The following is a 12,574-nucleotide window of genomic DNA, read 5'->3' on the forward strand; positions in this document are numbered from 1 at the left end:
GAGCAATGGGTTGACAATATTTCTTTTATTAGTCCAATAGGTTAGAGGAGATTATACAGCAAAATAATTGTACTAGATTGAGGGGTTGTAGTTGGAATACTAGATATTTATAAAAGTAAATATGGGCCTACATGAGATAAAATATTAACCCTGAATATCCCCACAGGTTTCTGAATAATATGAAATATTATTTACCTATGCCACTTGCCACTATTTCCAACAGATGGAGGGGGGGGGGGGGGGATCAGCAATATTTGTAAAAGTAACTAATATCCTAAAAAAGCTTAAATCCAAAGCTTGCTTAATATAATTCAGTTATTTCAAAGTAACACAAGGGTATTTTCCACATCCACTGCCCCCCTCCTAATAATTTGTGGTCTAAGAAGGGGGGAGGGGTTGGTTGCAGCAATATTTGTAAGAGATTTTGATGCCTACTAAAGTTAAAGTACTAAAGCTAAATAACTCTTCTGGATCTTAACCCCCTTCCAATTAGATTTCATTAGGAGGGGGGAAGGGGGGGGGGTAGTCAACAATATTTCCAGAAGCTTTGGGCCTAAGAATCTTATATATAATTTTTTCTTACAATACTTCAAATTGTTTTGAGTAAAACATAATACTATTTCTTGTATTCTTTCAAATCCAGTGGATAGGAACCGATTCTCATCCATACAAAAAAACTATATCCAGCTTTCTACAAATATAAAAATGTACAATCATAAGATTAAAACCAGTTTTTTTAGCCAGTGCCTTCGGCACCTAAGGGGTAACAAAATGGTTTCAATCTTATAATTGTACATTCTATATCTGCCAAAAGCTGTTTACAATATGATGCGAGAAATAACTATACTTTGCCCAACCCCTTCCCTATAAAATTTATGGGTAGCAAGGGAGGGTTGAAGGGGGGGGGGGGGGGTGAGAGTATTTTAAAAATTAATTTTAGCTATATGTAAACTTAAACTGAGGTATTCTCTACTGCTTACAGGGTAACAGTTTCTAGCTTAAAGTTGTAAAATTGACAATGTACCTTTTTCATTAAATAATTTCATTAAAGTATTAAAATTTTCTAAATGGGGAGGGACTGTGTAGCTTACATATGCAGAGACATATAAACTCCTCAAATGTTAAACTCACCCTTTTTATTTGATGAATTAAGGTGTTTACTTATGCATATATCCTTGGAATTCTTGTAATTTTAAGCATTTTTACCACTAAACTTCAAATTGCAATATCTAGCAAGAAGGAGCAGCTAAGATTTAATCTCCGACGGATTCTGACCACCACTGTACCCTATTTGAAGGCCCTGTTGTCCGTTTCTTTGGAGATTTTTTTAAATCTAAGGTTTTGTTAAGGAGACCTGATTATAGAGTTGCTACGCTGTCTAAATTGTACCTGACTGTTATAGGAATTATCATGCAAAATTTTAATTATATTATTTTAACATGCCTAAATTTTAAAATTTATAGTTATTTAAATACTAGCAAAGAGTTCAATTTTAAGTAATTTTTGTCCTTCAAGTTTTATATCCAAATCCTGTTTATCATTTTTTCTCTCAAATTTGGAAGCTTTTTAGATGTATATCTATTTCATTAGAAATCTTTAAAAATAGAAAAACCTTCAGAAACTCTTAATCAATTTATATAGGGATTCATTTAATGAGAAAACCTTTAGAGAAATAGAAAAAAAAAATATATCTTTTAGTTACAAAAAGACTGCTCAATATTATTTAAAGGAATTTATTACAGCTTGGATCTTACACCAGGTTATAATGTACTCTGAGAAAGTAAAATTGGCAGCTGGCCAAAATAATGATCCACCCCCCCCTCCTACTGTACGAACGACCTGACCAATAAGTGATGTCCATGTTAGCAACCTAAATTGACGATAATATTCACCAATATTCTATATCAATTTATCTTTAAATGACTTAGACATACATAACTTTTAAAAAGGGAAAAAATAGGACTTTTACAAGTAAAAACCGGTAAAAATTTGCAAAACTTATTTTTTTCTATTTTTACTTTATTTGTCATAAAACTTTTTAATGGAGGGGAATTTTGTGTCTGTATGCAGGGATCTAAAGGGATAAGACAATGGTCGATTTATGGATGCACATTTCAAATGATGATACACAAAGTTACACCTTCTTTATTATTATTAGTGGTTGAAATGTTTGGAAACTCAACTAAATAAACCAACCAATTAAAATTCAATAAAATTCCCCAAAGTTGTTAATGATTAAGAATTCGTTGTTTATAACACAATGGGGGACTAATGTGATAAATAACCTTATGTCCCTTACCTCCCTGGTCTGTATGTCTCTATAATTTTTGGATTATAAATAACCTAATTACTATAAATATCTTGATAATTCTAGTATAACCAGTTAAATACCGGTTGGGAGGGGACATTGGGCTGTTTATTACACTAGTCCCCAAAGTCTTCCTATGCGTTGGCTTAATCACTTGGGGGACTTAAATTTAATTTTGATTGTTTGGTTCATTAAGTTGAGTGTCCAAATTTTTCATTCTCTAATTGTAATCTACAAAATTGGTAATTTTGTGTATCATCATTGGGGGAGGTACATCAATTTATCAGCCATTTGTAACATTAAAAAGACCGACAACATCAATAAAAGCGAAGCTCTGAAATCAAACCAACATGAACACTTACAAACTTTTAGATTGTCAAAATTTAATAATCAGAATATGCATATAAGTATAATAAAAGTATAAGCATAATCCAAAGTCTTAAATTAATAAGACAATTATAACATGCCTCAATCAACGAAAAGAGCTATCTGTGGCGAAATGACAGACTTACTACATACTCTTATTTATAGAAAAGCTTCGCTTTTTACATTTTCTTATTCGTTTGCTTAACAACTTTGAGGACCTTTACTGACTTATCATTTGCTGGTTCATTAAGTTGAGTGCCAAACTTTTCAATCACTTATTATAATCTACGTAAGGGGTAATTTAGTGTATCATCTTTGGTGATGTACATAAATTTATCGGCCATTGTCTTATCCCTTTAGATTCCTGCTATAAAGATGTCAATATTTCAATCATAACTAGTTGAAAAGAAATTCTTTTGATTTGTGGATTAATTTAATCGATATAGTATTACTTGGATGTTGCATCAGATTTTCATGTACTCTGATAAAGTGACGCTCGCAGCTGGCTAAAATAAAGACATCCCCCATCCTCTCCTCCTACTGGTTTAAGGAACTGACTAATAAATGGAATGCATATTAGCTAGCTAAATAGATGAGAAATTTTACCCTGGCAATGCTATATTATAGATGTATATACAGATAATTGCCTTCCTCCCTTTTCCAATGACCTTTTTCGTCTGCTAGCAAATTGTTTTCTGCTACTTGGCTGTGTTAATATAACCGACACCATTGGTTGATTTCCAATTACCCAATTGAGAGTATGCACAAGGACAACACTGCAATGTCGAGATACAGTTATTTAACCCTTTCCCCCTCTAGTGTTTTACTCTAATAATATATCCATTTATATCATATATCCATTAATTAATTAATTGGATCACTAAAAAAATCATATGATTATATTATTATGAGTAATAGCTATCATAACAAATGTTAAAAATATGAAAAATAAAAACATATAGTACATTCGCAGGTATCTAAAGGGATAAGACATAGGCCGATAAATGGATATATGTTCCCAATGATGGTACACAAAATTACCTATTTTGTAGAGTAGTTGAAACTTTTGAACACTCAATTTAATTAAAGTCCTCAAAGGTGTTAAGACAACAAGGGAAAACGTTATTATAAAACTTTGGGGACTAGTGTAATAAACAGCCCATTGTCCTCTCTCTCTCTCTCTCTCTCTATTGTACATTCATGTGTTATAAAGCGAAGCTTCTCTACAACTTTATGTAGGTTATGTCTGTACGTCCCACCGTCAATATAACTCGATTGTAGCCTACAGTATATGCGCAGTTTCTTTTTACGGAGAGGGGGGACATTTGGCTGTTTGTTACACTAGTCCCCAAAGTCTAATAATGTTTCCTTATTTGTTGCCTTAACAACCTTAAGGACTTTAATTAAAATTTAATTGGTTGCTTCATTAGTTGAGTGTCCAAAGTTTCGACCGCTAACAATAATCTACAGAGGGGGTAATTTTGTTTATGATCATTTTGGATGTACATCAATTTTAGGCCATTGTCTTATCCCTTTATATCACTGTGTAAAAAGATACAATTTTTATTGAAAAGAAATTTTAGTTATTCAGAATAGTTATTTCTCGCATCGTATTATAGACCGCTTTCCGCGGATATAGAATGTATAAGATTAAAACCAGATTTTTTAGCCCCGAGGTGCCGAAGGCACGGGCTAAAAAAACTGGTTTTAATCTTATGATTGTACATTTTTATATTCGTAGAATGCGATCTATAATACAATGCAAGACATAGTTTTTTCGTATGGATGAGAACCGGTTCCTATCCACCGGATTCGAATGAATACGAGAAATTCTATTTATTTCTAAACTAGATCTCATAATTATCAAAAAAAATTTAAAATATCTTAGACAGATGAGAGTTTTGTAGTTTATTGTACGAAAGAGCAAAAAAATTATATAATTCTTAAACAAAACATTAGTTCCAAAATTCAGACGGTAGGACAAACGAACATTAACACACTTGTAGATTGTCAAAACTTAATAGCCAGACGGACGGACCGATTCTGATTATAGAAATTTTGCTTTTAATTACTAAAAAATCTACATTAAAAATTACTACGTATAAAAAAACAGATAAAATAATTTTTTTTTCTTGATAATTCTGTATAAAAATATCAAATTCATTTCCATTATCTGATTGTGTCTAAAATGCATTGAACTTATTTAAAAGGTTAGCTTTCATTAAAAAAAAAAAAACATTTTACCTAATGAGATACACTTTTATTTAGTAGCGAAGCTTTTTTTTGCTCGTCTGTCAGTCTAGCTGTAATGCCATAATTGGTTTAGTTTTTTACTTTAAGCAGCATAAAGTATTTCTGTTTGAAGGCTCGGGGTAAAGAACATTGGTCTGTTCATTACATTAGTCCACAAAGTTTTAAAATGACGTTTTGTTTACTCGTTGGCATTACAACTTTGGGGACTTTGATTGGTTGGTTCAAGAAGTTGAGTGTCCAAACGTTTCAACTACTAATTGTAATCTACATAAGGAGTAATTTTGTGTATCACCATTGGGGATTACATCAATTTATCGCCCATTGTATTATCCCTTTAGATACTTGGGTTACAAAAAACTCAAAAATATTCAACAAAGTGATCATAAACATATTAGAGTAAGAAAGTAAGGATCTAAAAGGATAAGACAAAATGGCAGAAAAATTAATGAATGGCTAAAAAGATGATAAACAAAATTACCCTTCTATAGACTACAATTATTTGTTTAAACATTTGGACACTCAACTTCATGAACTAACTAATCAAAACTCAATAAAAGTCACCAAAGTTGTTAAGCCAACGAATAAGAAACCCTTTTATAAAACTTTGTGGACTAGGTGTAATAAACAGCCCTATTCACCTCTACCTCCATGTCAAGAAAGGATTAGCTTTGTAGAATATGAGTTTGAATTAAAAATGTATTAACATATTATTACTTTTTTAGGATGTCTTTTGTCAGGACTGGCTAACATTGGATTTGGATTTGTTCAAAATATTAAAACAGGTTAAAAATTTTATAAAAATTTTATTTACCAGTAATTTAAACGTATTTCCCGAATCGCTTCGAAACAGATTAATATCCGCTGGATTGGAACCAGTTCTCAGCCATATGGCAAAATTATGTCTATCATCGTATTATACCCAGTTTTCTTCGGCATCTCAAGGCTAAAAAACTAGTTTCAATCTTATAATTGTACATTTTATATCCGCGGAAAGCTGTTTATAATACGATGCGAGATATAACCAACAATTTAAATGTAATTATAATATAATTACTTGGATGTTGCACTATATTTTCATGTACACTAATAAAATGATACTCGCAGTTGGCTGAAAAATGATACCCACCAACCACTTCCTTTACCCGATCCCCTCCACTTATATTAGATAAACGAACTTACCAATACATGAGGTCCCTATTAGCATCACTATATCCACATATTCTATATCCATTTCTAAGTCATATTTAAAATTAAATAAAAACATTAAACACCTGTCAATTTTTTGTTTTTTGCTTAATTATCATGGATCTAAAGGGAAAAGACAATGGCTGAATAATTGATGTACACTCCTAATGTTTTTACACAAAATCAAACCTTCTGTTGATGTCAATTAGTGGTTGAAACGTTTGGACACTTAACTTTGTCAACCATCCAAACAAAATTCGTTGAAAGTCTCCTAAGTTGATCAGTCAACGAATAAGAAAACGTTATTATATAACATTGGGGACTAGTGTAATAAATAGCCCATTGTCCCCTCTCTCTCTGTTTTTGATAACAAATTAAAATATTTCAAATATCGATACTTCTTTCGAAAACTAATATTATTTTTTTTATTTCAGTTGAGCTGTTTTTCATAGCCAGTATCGTAATGCGTTGTATAACAGCTGTCGGAGAGTCGGCTATGAATGTAGCTGTTTATCCGCTAGCCAGGTATAATAGATAGATAGATATATAGATAGATACATAGATAGATTCGTTTGTACATTTTTATATTCGTAGAAAACTGGATATATTACTATACGATACATGATTTTTCAGCGTGACTGAGAACAAGTTCTGAAGCCATACTGTATAAATATAAATATTTGGTACTTTTCCACAAAATTTCTGACGAGCACTAAACGTCCACCCCTCTCGCCTCCTTTACTTTAAAACAAATTGATAGGACAATTCTACTATGTCTATATTAACGAAAAGAGAAAACCGTTACACGAAAAAAAGCTAATGGTTACGGACGGACGGACCGATCCTAATTATAGAAATATTATGGGGATAACCTAATATAAAATTAAAATCTGACACGAATATTATTGCACTTAGCAATATGTTAAGGCGTCTGTCATTGGAGGATTACAGTCTGTCTGTCTATCCGTCTATCTATCTATCTATCTATTTAACACGAATATTATTGCACTTAGTAATATGTTAAGGCGTCTGTCTATCTGTCTGTCTATCTATCCGTCTATCTATCTATCTATCTATTTAACACGAATATTATTGCACTTAGCAATAAGTTAAGGCGTCTGTCGCTGGAGGAATATAGCCTGTCTATCTGTCTATCTGTCTGTCTATCTGTCTGTCTATCTGTCTGTCTATCCGTCTATCTATCTATCTATCTAACTAACACGAATATTATTGCACTTAGCAATATGTTAAGGCGTCTGTCGCTGGAGGAATATAGAACCACTGTGCTCAGTTGCATGGAGACTTCATTTGGGTTGGGTACCATGTCTGGGCCTTTCCTTGGAGGTAGTATATCTTAGATAGATAGATAGATAGATAGATAGATAGATAAATAGATAGATAGAACCACTGTGCTCAGTTGTATGGAGACTTCATTTGGTTTGGGTACCATGTCTGGGTCTTTCCTTGGAGGTAGTATATCTTGGATAGATAGATAGATAGATAGATAGATAGATAGATAGAACCACTGTGCTCAGTTGTATGGAGACTTCATTTGATTTGGGTACCATGTCTGGACCTTTCCTTGGAGGTAGTATACCTTGGATAGATAGCTAGATAGATAGATAGATAGATAGCACCACTGTCCTATCTTGTATGGAGACTTGATTTGGGTTGGGTACCATGTCTGGGCCTTTCCTTGGAGGTATAGTATACCTTAGATAGATAGGTAGATCAGAGAGAGAGAGGGAACCATGGGCTGTTTATTACACTAGTCCCCAATGTTTTATAAATAAATTGAGTGTTCAAAAGTTTCATCGACTAATTTTAATCTACAGAAAGGGTAATTTTGTGTATCATTATTAAGGTTATGCATCAATTTATCGGCCATTGTCTTATCCTTTTAGATCCCTTTAAAAAGAGAGATATATAGATAGATAGATACAATGATATTATTTCTATCATAAAGCTTTATCACTAAAAACCTATATCTTCATTGCTGTGTTGTTATCAGAGAGAGAGGGGACAATGGGCTGTTTATTACACTAGTCCCCAAAGTTATATTATTTTTCTTTTCGTTGGCAGATTAACTTGGGGACTTCAGTGAATTTTGATTGGTTAATTCATTAAGTTGAGTGTTTAAACGCTTCAACCACTAATTTTTATCAATGGGGATGTACATAAATTTCTCGGCCTTTGTCTTATCCCTTTAGATCCCTCCTTATTAAAAACATGACATTTGTCAAAAGTATTTTCTTAAAGTATAAAAATGTATTTTAAAAAGTGTATTTTTTTATTGCAATATAAATTGACCTTATGCATTTAAAAATATTATTACGTATAATGTAATATATTAATTTTCATTAAACAAGGATGGTAACATCCATAAAAAGGTTAAGCCCTAGAGAGAAAGAGGGAACAATGGGCTGTTTATTACACTATTCCCTAAATTTTACAATAACGTTTTTAATTTGTTGGATTAACAACTTTGGGAACTTTAGTGAATTATAATTAATTTGTTTATTAAGTTTCAACAACAAATTTTAATCCAAAGATGTGGTAATTTTGTGTATCATCATTAGGGATCTAGATCAATTTGTCAAGCATTGTCTTATTCCTTTAGATCCCTAGCTAGCCCAAGTAACTATACAAAAATATCTCAACCAACCTATTGCTAACTTAGGTCCAAAAACAAAACAAATATAGTGAATAAATCAATATGAACAGACAGACGGTTGTACGTACAAAGTAAATTATAGAATAGTTTCTCCTTCTGAACAAATTTAATGACAATTTTCCGACTTTGAAGTTTCGCTTATCTTTTTATTACATATTTATTAATATCTTTGTTCCGTAATTGTGCATTGAAATTTAATCCTTAGAAGCGAAGCTGCCTTATAAAAATAACGCGTTGGTATGTCGGACTCTTGTGTTGTAATACACTTCTTTATTTTTCAGGGAGGGAGGGTACATTTGGCTGTTTTTTACACTTTCCCCGAAAGTTTTATAATAACGTTTCTTTATTGTTGGCTTAATAACTTTGGGGACCTCAATTGAATTTTGATTGGTTGGTTTATTTAGCTGAATGTTCAAACATTTTAACCACTAATTGTAATCTACAGAAGAGTAGTGTTAATTTGATGTATTATGATTTTGATATACATCAATTTATCGGCCATTGTCTTATCCTTTTAGATCCCTGGGACATAAGACTGTTCATAACACTAGTTTTATTTTATAATAACATTTTTTTATTCGTTGGCTTAATAACTTTGGGGACTTATAAAATTTAAGGTTAATTAAGTTGAGTGTCTGTCTGTTCAACCACTAATTATAAGCTTAAGAAGGGGTGGTTTTTGTGTATCATAATGTGGGAAATGCATTAATTTATCGGTCATTGTCTTATCTCTTTAAATTCTATCTTTACATTTCTTTTAAAGCATTTCTGGGAAGATCTATTAATTCAAAGAACTTCGTTTCTAATGGATGATAGATTGATGTACATTCCCAATAATGACACACAAAATTACCCTTACTGTACATTATAATTAGTGGTTGAAATGTTTGGACACTCAACTTAATGAACCAACCAATCAAATACATTAAAACTCCCCTAAGTTGTTAAGCCAACGAATAAGAAAACCTCATTGTAAAACTATTGGGACTAGTGTAATAAACAGCCCATTGTCCCCCCTCTCTCTCTGGCTTGTTTCGCTATCTTTGAAATGTTATATGCTTGTTATATATATTGGCACGCAACAATTAAAAAAAGAAATTCTTATCACCACAAAAATAATAAATGCATACAAGATTGACATTCAATCAGGAAGGGAGGGGACATTCGGCTGTTTATTACACTAGTCCCAAAAGTTTTATGATAATGTTTTCTTATTCAGTAGCTTAATAACTTTGGGGACTTAAATTAATATGATTGGTTAGTTTATTAAGTTGAGTGACTAATTATAATTTTCAGAAGGTGTAATTTTGTGTATTATCATTGAGGATATACACCAATTTATCGGCTATTGTCTTATCCCTTTAGATCCATGCATTTAAACAAGGCAAAGTTTAGCTAAAGCAAATAATGTTTTTTGTTCATTTTTGTACTGAGATTATACAAAGTACTTTTCCAGAAAAGCTTCGAAATTAATAAATATCCGTATGATTAGAACCGGTATTCGGTCATACTAAAGAATTATTATAGCATCGTATTACAGACAATTTTCCACAAATATTACAATAAAAATCATAGAATTAATTCCAGTTTTGTTAGCCCGAGCCTTTGGCCCCTCTGTTTTAACAAAACTGGTTTTAAACTTATATTTTTTCATTTTAATATCCGTGGAAAGCTGTCTATAAAACGATGCAAAAAATAACTATTCTAAATTTTTAATTTAGTTTCAAATGATGGACGTATTAACGATGTAGATTTTATGCAAATTATCTCTTTCAAAGACATGTTCATTACATGTCAGCTATTATAACTTTTCAAAATTTCTTTCCTGTCAATTACCTCATACGGGCGCGGCGAAGCTTTTGTTCATGACACTCTTACGTTAGTTTCAACAACCAAGGATACTTAAGGGGCGATATATCTATTCTATTCTGTCCAAACAGTCAATAGAAAAACAATTCCTATCTGCACGACCTTTGTCTAAAAGTCCTAACTTTGCACGGCAATGAGTTGCGCCTGTATTGGGCCAAGACATTACCCCTACTAGAAGTATGAATGTCGCGCATCTGACAAAGAAGCAGTAGGAACCGTTTTTGACGTCTTAAGTTATGACTGAGTGTCGATACAAGTTTTAAACCCGCCACCTCCCCGACGACAAGCGGATGCGGGTTACTTCTTATAGTGTAAATTAAACCATTTTAACTCGAAACATGCTAGACTTTATATTAATTGATTTTGAATGACTAAGGGTTAATTTACGAGTATGGAGGATTTACCCTGCCTTTTTTTGTTACACTAGTCCCCAAAGTTTTATGATAACTTAGTTTATTCGTTGGCTTAACAAATTTGGGGACTTTTACTGAATTTTAGCTTCATTAAGTTGAGTTCCTATTTGTTTCAACCACTAATTGTAATCCATTAAAGGGATAATTTTGTGTACCATCATTGCGGTTTTACATCAATTTATCGCCCATTGGAATTGTATTGGGTTTAACTCGAATAGGCTTGAAATATAGTTGATATTAATTTATTTTAATAATTTAGGTTTGATGTACGAGTATGGAGGTTTCACCCTGCCTTTTCTGGTGTGTGGCATACTTTTGGGTAAGTTTGTGTGTGTGTGTTTGTGTGTGCGTGTGTGTGTTTGTGTGAGTGTGTGTATGTGTATGATTCACCCTGCCTTTTCTGGTGTGTGGCATAGTTTTGGGTAAGTTTGTGTGTATGTGTTTGTGTGTATGTGTGTGTGTGTATGTGTATGATTCACCCTGCCTTTTCTAGTATGTGGCATACTTTTGGGTAAGTTTGTGTGTGTGTGTGTGTATATGTGTATGATTCACCTTGCCTTTTCTAGTATGTGGCATACTTTTGGGTAAGTTTGTGTGTGTGGGTGTGTGGGTGTGTGTATGTGTATGAATCACCCTGCCTTTTCTAGTATGTGGCATACTTTTGGGTAAATTGTGTGTGTGTGTGTGTGTGTGTGTGTATGTGTATGTGAATGATTAACCCTGCCTTTTCTAGTATGTAGCATACTTTTAGGTAAATTTTTTTTTTGTGTGTGTGTGTATGATTCACCCTGCTTTTTCTGGTGTGTTGCATACTTTTGGGTAAGTTTGTGTGTGTGTGTGTGTATGTGTATGTGTATGATTCACCCTTCCTTTTCTTGTGTGTGGCATACTTTAGGGTAAGTTTGTGTGTGTGTGTGTATGTGTATTATTCACCCTGCCTTTTCTAGTATGTGGCATACTTTTGGGTAAGTTTGTGTGTGTATGTGTGTGTGCGTGTGTGTGTTTGTGTGTGTTTGTGTGTGTTTGTGTGTGTATGTGTATGATTCACCCTGCCTTTTCTGGTTTGTGGCATACTTTTGGGTAAGTTTGTGTGTGTGTGTGTGATTCACCCTGCCTTTTCTAGTATGTGGCATACTTTTGGGTAAGTTTTAAAAGGTGATTTGGACGTATACAAACCTATTACTATATAAAAAATACCACAAAGTGTTGTTTTGCCTTTAAAAAGACGTTTAAAATTAGTAAAATTAAATTCAAATACACCCAAAACTGGTGCAGACAAACAAACACATAGACAGACATTTGGTTACTTTTCAACATTTTCATTAAAATTTTCATGAATTTTGTTTTATTTGTAGGAGTAACGGGAACCCTAGCTTCAATATTGATTGTCCTATTAGACAAAGCAGAATTTGCTTCACTCGCCAGAGAACAAATAGCTGAAGACAACACCACAGGAATAGATATACAATCAATTTATCAACCATTGTCTTATCCCTCAACATTATC

General features: G+C 32.7%; 1 protein-coding gene across 8 annotated transcripts in view; it reads left to right on the forward strand.

Moving 5' to 3' along the window:
- The window catches only part of LOC145304735 (MFS-type transporter SLC18B1-like), a 43,044-nt gene that overhangs the window by 14,498 nt on the left and 15,972 nt on the right, over window positions 1-12,574 (forward strand). For 5 of the 8 annotated variants that reach the window (XM_080146697.1, XM_080146696.1, XM_080146695.1 and 2 more), the window contains 5 exons: window positions 5,650-5,709; window positions 6,547-6,637; window positions 7,353-7,456; window positions 11,328-11,387; window positions 12,424-12,516. In XM_080146697.1, the coding sequence (XP_080002823.1) occupies window positions 5,650-5,709; window positions 6,547-6,637; window positions 7,353-7,456; window positions 11,328-11,387; window positions 12,424-12,516 (408 nt within the window). Of the gene's footprint in view, window positions 1-5,649; window positions 5,710-6,546; window positions 6,638-7,226; window positions 7,247-7,352; window positions 7,457-7,510; window positions 7,583-11,327; window positions 11,388-12,423; window positions 12,519-12,574 lie in introns of all 8 variants that reach the window. The other 3 variants (XM_080146699.1, XM_080146691.1, XM_080146698.1) reach the window with 3 other exon arrangements.

The sequence above is a fragment of the Acartia tonsa genome, chromosome 13, assembly GCF_053477335.1.
Source record: "Acartia tonsa isolate MP-2025a chromosome 13, ASM5347733v1, whole genome shotgun sequence".
NCBI lineage: Eukaryota > Metazoa > Arthropoda > Copepoda > Calanoida > Acartiidae > Acartia > Acartia tonsa.